Source organism: Homarus americanus, unplaced genomic scaffold, assembly GCF_018991925.1.
Source record: "Homarus americanus isolate GMGI-L3 unplaced genomic scaffold, GMGI_Hamer_2.0 scaffold16430, whole genome shotgun sequence".
Classification (NCBI taxonomy): Eukaryota; Metazoa; Arthropoda; class Malacostraca; order Decapoda; family Nephropidae; genus Homarus; species Homarus americanus.
Genome location: NW_024729259.1, coordinates 75,391 through 84,773, shown reverse-complemented (window position 1 = coordinate 84,773; position 9,383 = coordinate 75,391). Strand labels below are relative to the sequence as shown.

At 36.1% G+C, this 9,383-nt stretch overlaps 1 protein-coding gene across 1 annotated transcript; it reads right to left on the bottom strand.

The window, feature by feature from the left end:
* Nucleotides 1-2,286: 2,286 nt before the first annotated feature.
* Nucleotides 2,287-6,964, bottom strand: LOC121866362 (signal peptidase complex catalytic subunit SEC11A-like; the record flags this gene model as incomplete). Its single annotated transcript, XM_042365979.1, is given in 1 exon segment — nt 2,287-6,964. A coding segment is annotated over 1 exon segment (51 nt), but the record flags the coding sequence as incomplete, so codon positions are not given.
* Between the last annotated feature and the right edge of the window lie 2,419 nt (nt 6,965-9,383).

Here is a 9,383-nt window from a genome sequence, read left to right as displayed (position 1 = left end):
AACACCTGATGATGTTCACCTGGTGATAGATCATAACAAAGTAAGGAGAGCTCAGGAGAAACTTGTCAGTAACCTAGAAGAGGAGTTTGATAAGGGGATAAGAGAAAATGGAATCAATTGTTTGTTCTTTGATGGGAGAAGGGATGACACTAAAGTGTTCATGAAAGTTGGAGATTCTGACAAGTTGTTCCCTGCCATGGTGAAGGAGGAACACTACTCCTGCTGCAGTGAACCAGGAGGGAAGTATTTGTGGCATTTCACTCCAGAGAAAGATGACATCAGGAAACCAGCCGAGACAGTGGCAGATAACATTGTGAACTGGCTCAGAGAGAGGAACGTAGACCAGACCCTGCAGGCCATTGGAGGGGACAGCACCAACACGAACACAGGGTGGCAAAGGGGGGTCATACAGTGGATAGAGCGGAAGATTGGGAGGAAGCTGGTCTGGATTGTTTGTGACCTCCACACCAACGAGTTGCCACTCAGACATCTGATCCAGGAGCTGGATGGCAAGGCTCTTTCAAACAACAGATGGTCTGGTCCTCTTGGCAAGATGCTGGACTCTGCCACTGAGTTAGAAATAAATCCGAGCTTTGAAAAAATCACAGTTGGCCCTCCACTCGTTGAGCTTGCACATACTGTCATTGACGACCTGAGTACTGACCAGTACTATGGTTACATGATTTGCAGTGCCATCAAAACTGGGGTCATGCCTGATAGACTTGCTTACCTGCAGATAGGTCCAGAGTATAGAGCGTTGTGTACAGCAAGTGAGCGAGGCCAGCAGTCACGTGTACAGCCAGGAGAGGAGGGAAGGCTACATCCGAGCTCAGGTGGTCAGCAGGGAGGTGATGAGTAGAAACAGAAGCAAGAAAGACATGTTCTCTATGGTGTGCAGCAACACCGGGTCGTAGTAGTAAAACCGGTTTTTGTATTTGATGATTTTGTTTTCTAAAGGAATATTAAATTTAATAAATGTGTCAAGATCATTCGTTTCACTATTCTGGATCATTTTCATCCTAATAAATTAACCTGATACATTTACTTTACTTTAAATAAGCTATTTAGTGGTGTTGGTAAAGGGGTGGGAATACTGAATTTTCATAAGATTTCAAGTTAAAATTTACCTCGCAAAAAATGAAAACTTTTCAAGTCTGAAGATATCACATGATTCTGCACATAGAACTACATCATTAATACCATGGGCCAATTTTTCAAACTCAAAAAAAAAAAATTCGCCTCCGTATGACACACCCTATTATTACATGGATGGGGTTCTTACATTTAGCCTCTTTATACCCAACAAGCACCTCTAAAGGGGGGTTGGAAAACTTCTTTGGTTACCGAGTACCCAAAACCACATTGCCATTAATTTTTCATTGTTTTAATTTGGGGTTACCCGATCTAAAAAAAAAAGTGATTAAAAACACTTCAGAGCATTGTCACCAAGTTTCAGGAAAATCACTAAGGCCATTTTTCAATTTTGTGGGTGTGTGCTTTGGAACAAAAAGCAAATGTTAGCAGTTTGCAAGGCTCAATGGGCCATTGTCTAAATTTTTATTTCATTTTTTTGATTGAACACATCACCTTAAAAAGCAGTTATATTTTTTTATGACCAACAACCTCTATTACTCTTGGTGCCAAATTTTAGTAATATAGCATGCCTATATCAGATAGAATTTTGATGACTCTCTCACTCACTCGGTTGCAACCAACTGTATATAACAACTGATCTTACATTCTTTGCATCAACCTATATTATACTATATGAAGCTCAGGAGTAAGTGGGTCGGAGACATTGGGGTTGGGCGAAGGGTGAGGATCAGGGGGTGGATTGTGGGGACAGAGAGTCGATCAGGGAGGGTCATGGGTGTCGGAGGTAGTGAGGTGGGGGTCAGGGGGAGGTAATGTGTCACACAGTGTTATGATTGATCTTACTGTATATAAGATGTGAGGCTGGTAGCAAAGTTCAGATTGATATGCTACAAAATGTGTGCATGAAAACAATATCAAATTGAGGTCTGCCACAAAAGGAGCTCATATTAAACTGTACAGCTTAAATAGAACACATTTAAATTGTCGTTATTGATATATCTTACTTGTAGTTGTAGCTTTGTTTATTTTTATAATAAACGTTTAAAGTAAGGAAAAAGATGTACAATGTCCTGGCACTGTAAGTGACATACAGTACTTCCCTGGTAGTCTGGGTTCATTATGTACCACTTAAGCTTCTATGAAAGTTACTGGTAATTTTTATGTTTCTGAAATAGGAAAATAATACAGGAGTTGCTATAAAAATTCTTATTCAAATGATGGAATGAACATTTCACACACTGGTTCCACAAACAGGAAGCAACAACAGGCAGTCAAGAGTAAGAAAATGCTGCTCATCACCATCTCATCAAGAGACCCTCTGCTTTGAGTCAAAAATATTTTGTCCACATTCAACAGCATTCCCTTACCTCCACATGCTCTCAATTCCCACTAACAAAAGTACATCTAGCATTTCAAGACTAAGATAGAGAGGCAATTCCAAGAGTTAATGTAAGGTGTCATTAAGGATTATTTTCCCTGACTAAAATGAGGGAAAACAACACTTAAGTTACCTCTCTAAGGCTGGAGTTTTTGTGGATGAGTGTCACCTACATATTAAAAAAATTACTGTATTCATAAATTTACTCATACTAATCTGATTTTTTTCTTATTCTATAAGAAAAAACAAGTTGTAAATAAGCTTCTAATACTGTGTTTTGCACATTTTCTCATAAGATAAATGGTTGTGAAATTCGTTTGCGAGTCAAGTTATATTTTCTTATTAATTGCAGTCAAAAGCCATGAATATTTTAGGCTTCCAAACAATGTTTTACACATTGTTTACGACACAATCTTTCCTACTCAGCTTAACGATGAATAAAGTTGACACATCTGCGAAGAATTACTGCATGTCCAGGAGCCTACTGGTTCAGTATATTAACCACTTGATACTGTAAAATAACTCCTGAGACATTGTCCCCTTCCTTGTGTACAATTCCAAGTAGAGTCTTACAACATCATGTAGCCAAATCTCATGTTGAGAATGGTTTTTCCAGCATCAATCTTGATTTATGGCTTTACGTCTTAAATTTTGTGAAATGGTTCATCTTACAATATTTACAACTAATTGCAACATCAGCTGGAATTGTTATAAGAGTTTTACAAATATATTCTGCAGTGAAAAAGGTACACATTATACTGAACTTTTAAATATTTCTTCTCAAAACTTTCAATACTAATATACACATATATATTAAGTTGTCAGATACGTTTACAAACCAAAAATATTTAATAATACTGGATGTCTCACAATTAATGTATACACACTGCCTTACTGATGTTCTTAAGAGATCAAGTGAATGTCTGCATTGCATCAGCAACATTGTCCTCACTTGTGGGAGACCTCACACATCAACTAGTGAGGACAATTTTACTGTTGTAATACTGTATGTACAAGCTTTCACGTGACCTCCATGAACATCTGTAAGGTAGAGTATGCATACATTTTTTTCTGAGACACCTTGTATTGTACCAAAGATTTTCATTAAGAACTAAACACAGTAGTCAGATCATTAAGAAAAATTTTACTAGGAAAATATTACTTTGAAATTCACTGTATTTGACATAGATATATAATATGAGTCTGAAATGGATAATGTTATACTGTATATGAGATATAACCTCATATCTACAATTCACTTCACCACTATCAGCTTGCTAACCATTTGGGTGTGTGGTCTGTTCTGTATAACCTTTATTAACCTTTATTGTCCAGTGTTAAGACAAGAGGAAACCTGCCATGTTTGGCTGGGCTACACTGGATAACACCCTTCTCTTATCAGTCCCAGACCAGAAACTGAACCCAGGACACAGTAGTGAGAGATAAGAGTGTTATTACTGTACCACCGCCACCAAATTTTATAGTTTTGAGATGACTGATTGCTACAAATTAGCAAGAAGAACACATCCAGCACAGAGACTAACAATCAAGAAAACTATCTTGCAATTAAAAATTCTATTAATGCACTTCCTTACAACGAATAAAGAGGATTATGATCAACAAGTGTTCAAATCCGAGATACCCGACCAGTGACGAGGGTATCACCTTCAGGTAGGCACTGCTGCGCCCACTCAACATTGTAATTTATTTTAAAGCCAAGAGACCATCCTGCCTCACACTAAAGTAATCCCAAGGCTACGAGAGTTAGCTTAGTTTGGTACATGGACATGATGAACTGGCCAGCTCTGAAGGCCTTGACACAATATGTGGCTAGCTCTGCAGGCCTTGACACAATATGTGGCTAGCTCTGCAGGCCTTGACACAATAAGTTGCCAGCTCTTCAGGCCTAGACACAATAAGTGGCCAGCTCTTCAGGCCTAGACACCATAATTGGCCAGCTCTGCAGGCCTCGACAGGATAACTGGCCAGTTCTGAAGGCTTTGCCATGGAATGACCAGTTCTAGGGCCTTGACATGATAAGTGGCCAGCTCTGGGGCATTGCCATGGACTGACCAGTTCTGGGGCCTTGACATTATGAACTGGCCAGCTCTGGGCCTTGACATGATAACTGGCCAGCTCTGGAGCCTTGCCAAGGACTGACTAGTTCAGGGGCCTTGACATGATAAAATGGTCAATGCTGCAGCTCTGGGGGGCCTTGCCATGGACCAATGAGCTCATGGGCTGTGACATGATGGACTGACTGGCCATATCTGGAGCCATGACATGACAAAGGCCAGGTCTACATGATGGAATGACCAATTCAAGAACCTTATGACACAAACGATCAGCCTGGCCAAGGTGAAGGTGTTGTGAGTGGGCAGTCTTTTATGTCATAGAGCTTTTGGCACCCATCTGATGATTTAACCACAAAATGTTGTCAAGTAACAAATCTGACAGCTTATAAGTTAGCCTGTTAATAATATGTCCTGCAAAAAAACTAAATCCTTTGATGAAAGATTGAAGTGAAAATTTGTGAAATTTTTTGGTAAATTTATTTTCCTTTTACTCAATAAAAGAAGAAACTTTCAATAGTACTCTTCCTTGAGTTTGTTTACAAAGATTGATGTTCCCTTATACTGAACTGTACATATAATTAATAAAAGTAAAAAACACTCATATCAATGTTTGATTACATAATTATAAGTAGTTAGCAACAACTCCTCAATAAAGATTGAATTTCAGCCAAAATTGTCATGGTTTGGAAGGGAGATTTTAGACACTGAATTTCTGTAATGAAAATGATAATTTAAATCAGACAGACAGTCACCAATATATATAATAAAACGAGTATCACACTATTCTTTCATGTCATTACATTTGAGATTATTGAAACATCACCCAAAAACTACACACACTCACACTTCTCATCCATTAACTTAAAGTGACAAAATAATGGGAAAAAACAAAAAAAAACAATGCATTATGAAAGTAAAAATATCCACCACCTTAACTTGCTCAAAAATATAAATCACTCATTGAACTGTTAAATAAAGCACCTGGGAGCCTCAAAAACTTCCAACTAATAGAGAGAAATATAAAGAGTTAATACTTGTCTCTCCTCCAGAGTCCTGGGGGAGACCAGTACAAAGAAAAACACCCAAATGGAACCTCAAAAGAATGAATTTATTAATTTAAATTCCTCTGGGTAACACTATGAACTAAAACTTCATATCAATATAACTGCATTAATAACACAAAGTTCCACCAAAATACCTTCATGATCACTGTATGTCTTCACTAAAGTCATAACTTCAGCAGATGTTATGATCAAGCCAAGAAATTATTATCCTTTTATTTCCAAATAAAAATTAGCATTTATAAATTGAGTGGTAAGAAAGAAGAATCGTGTAGTATTACTACTTGAAAGGCAAGGAAATTTAGCCTCTGGCCCCAAAATATGAGAAAGGCTGTTTCTGATACAACTCCTCTGCATCTTCCATTAATCAAACTTGCTTCTCTTCTATCCTACAATGTCACAATTTTATTACACATCTATTACATTCTCACAAAAAATACATATAAATAAAAAAGGGAAAAAACACTCATTAATGCAAATAGTTTGTCAAAATCCTGGAGACTAATGTGTTATAAATATGAGGCAGATGATAATTGATATTCAATCTACACAATGTCTAACACAATGAACTTGTTGAGATAATAAGACTCACTGCCAAGCTAAAATGACTTCAATGTGTCATTATTTTTTATGTTGCCATCACACTAGTTATGTTTATTCTAGATCAAGATCATCTTGGTACAGACTACAGGTATAACGTGTGTGTGTGTGTGTGTGTGTGTGTGTGTGTGTGTGTGTGTGTGTGTGTGCGGTTATCCACGCAAATTTTTAAATATATGTATATATTTATTTATATGTATATATTTATTTATATGTATACTGTATATATGTATGGATGATCTCAGTCACAAAAATGGGCACACACAAGCATTCACATCCACATACACACCATGAGGACACCATGCTATAAGGGCATATGTCTTCTGTTTGCACTCTAAACATCATAACCATCTTGCCTGCTTCTGTTAAACAATTGCTCTCAGTAGAAACACCATAAAAAATAAACACTAATGTCACTCACTTTTCTGCTCCCTGACCCAACAAACTTTCCTCGATGATGATCTCAATTTTATCCAAATTTATTTCCCCACATTAATTTGAGTAAGTACCTGTATATAGGGTAATTTTATAAAATATAAGTTACTTTCCTCCAACACCACAGTTCCATAAGTTCAAGATATATATTAAAATTATAATTAATTTTTTGTGTGTTGCCAATTCCTGAACACAAAGTTATCTTGGTAGCTATTTGTCCCTTTGAAGTCCTTTTTATAAGCTTTCTCTCTGCTGGGTATCCATCTTCTTCATTCTCGATGTATAAGTACAAACACCCCTAAACCAGCTAACACCGCATACTGCAAGAGAAAACAAACAACATTATTCTAGTGATTATTTCTTCATTCTCCAAATAATCCACCTAACACTGTATGCTGGAAGGAAACACAAATCATTTTATTATTTCTTTATATTTGATGCATAAATGCAAACACTCCTAAATTTGTGGCTCGAGGTTTGCGGCATCTGGTAAAAAAAAAAGTCCATGTACCTGGAGCCGGAAACACATTTGGGAATGTGATCATGTGAGTGAGAGTTTCAGTGTAGTGTAGTGGACTGTGGCAGCATGGTAAATTCACAGCCAATGTACACAGACACTTGCAGAAATAATAAAACAAACCAACAGAACCTGACAATATGATTTGAGCAAATTCAAAATTACTAGAACACTGTTAAAAACTAAAAGTGGAGAAACTATCTGAACATCTGAGATCAACATCAAGGAAGGCAGACACTATTTTGGCTCAACCTTTCTTGTGCTGATAATATTCAAGGTTCATCATCAAGGGTGTCACTCTCTAGAGGGAGATGATTGGCTTAGCAGTGAACACATGTTCTAGCCATTAAAGACACTTACAAACACAGTGTATGAAGAGGAATTTCTAATGATTGTTTACATCAATGATTACTAGCAATATCTCCGTTACTCGAAATCACTCTTAGCCGAAACTCTCCAATAGCCGAAATTTAAATTTACTTGAAAATTTTCCAGATAATTCTGGGTTTGGGAACGATTTTACGAGGTTGAAAATCAGGGGCATTTTCTGGAAAATTAAAAGAAAATTTCCGGAAACTCACTCCAAATTGTTTTTTTCCGGGTCTGGGAGCAAATTCCAAGGATAAAATAATGCACAATTTCAAGAAAATTCTGAGAATTTTTTCGCAGTACCCAGAAAATTTCCAAGAATGGAGGATTTTTCCGGGTTTTAGACTCGCCTTGTTACCCGGAAATTTCTCATTCCCGGAAGTGCTCGGCACCAATTGTTCCAGCTAACCATGATATCACTTCTATGTGGGGAAGAAATATAGGACTGGTAACAAATTAACAAAATACAAATATGACAAAATATGAAATGCACATATCCCTTAAACACAGCAGGGGTTAGGTTAATGAAAATCCTGCAAAGCCAAAATACGAAGGAAAATCCACACCATAACACATTTGCTTCCCACATATGCTATTTATTTTTCTTATTTTATAGTTTTATATCATAATTTCCATATTTCTAAAACACTTTAGAGTATTAGAATTATTTTTTCACAACTTTATAGTTTCATTCCAAACAACAATATACTGTACAGTAAAGCCTCGAATAACGACGGTAATGTGTCCTCTAATATTGCAGTGTAAGGTGAATCATCGTATCAAGAATCATTAATTACCATTAAAATAAAGCAATAATAATGAGATGCATTCCCCAGTGTGACATTTTTATAACTTTTGTGGGCTTTTTACCTTCTTTTCCCCCCAAAACAATACAATTAATTAAAAATGCAAACTATATTCTTGAAATAATGTTTATGAATGCACCTTATACAACATAAATCAATAATAATAAGATCACACTAGAGGAGATGGGACGCTATTGTTGTTGTCGTGTTTACACCCATAATGTCAGTTATCCATCTGAAAAAAGAAAATAAGACCCTGGTTGTTGCTATAGTAAAATTGATATAAAAATATATATATGTTTTAATTAATGTTATTTAATGTAGTACAGTAAAAGTAACCATTAAAGTTAAAGAAAAAAGAGAGTGAAAGTGGAACGCCAATGTATAATTGCGCAGTCAAGGAAACCGCGTCATTTACCTTAAGAATATGTACAAAAGATTCATTATTGTTTATTACTGAATATGTATTTGATTAAATTAATGTTTATATTTGTGAAATGAGCAATGCAATTCATTAATAATACAGGGTATGTAGAATATTAAAACACAATAGGAGACGAGACAGCATTGTTTTCGTTCATGTTTACAACACCTGTAACGAATGACGATGGTACTACTGTACTTCTACATAAGAAACTGAAGAAATAAGACCCTGGTTGTTGTTGTAGTAAAATTAATGTAAAAAAATTAATATGTATGTATTAAGTAATGTTATTTAATGTTAATAAATGGAACAATAGAAGTAGCTAACCATTAATGGTAAATAAAAAACGAAATAGATTGGGAATGCCATCGTATGTAAGTACTGTACATGTGAAAACATATTGCCATTTCTCTACTTATGAATATGAAAGCAACACTTGTTACTGTTCATATATGTTTTAAATAATACTTACTAATGTAAAACAAAAATTCTACTCACAAATGGTGGTAAAGTCTAAAACATAAGGACAGCCAATGAATATTGTGCAAGTTTTTACTCAGATGATTTCGTCAATCAGGTTCAACTCTGGCTGAAGCTGCAGCTTTCCATAAAGATATCATAGC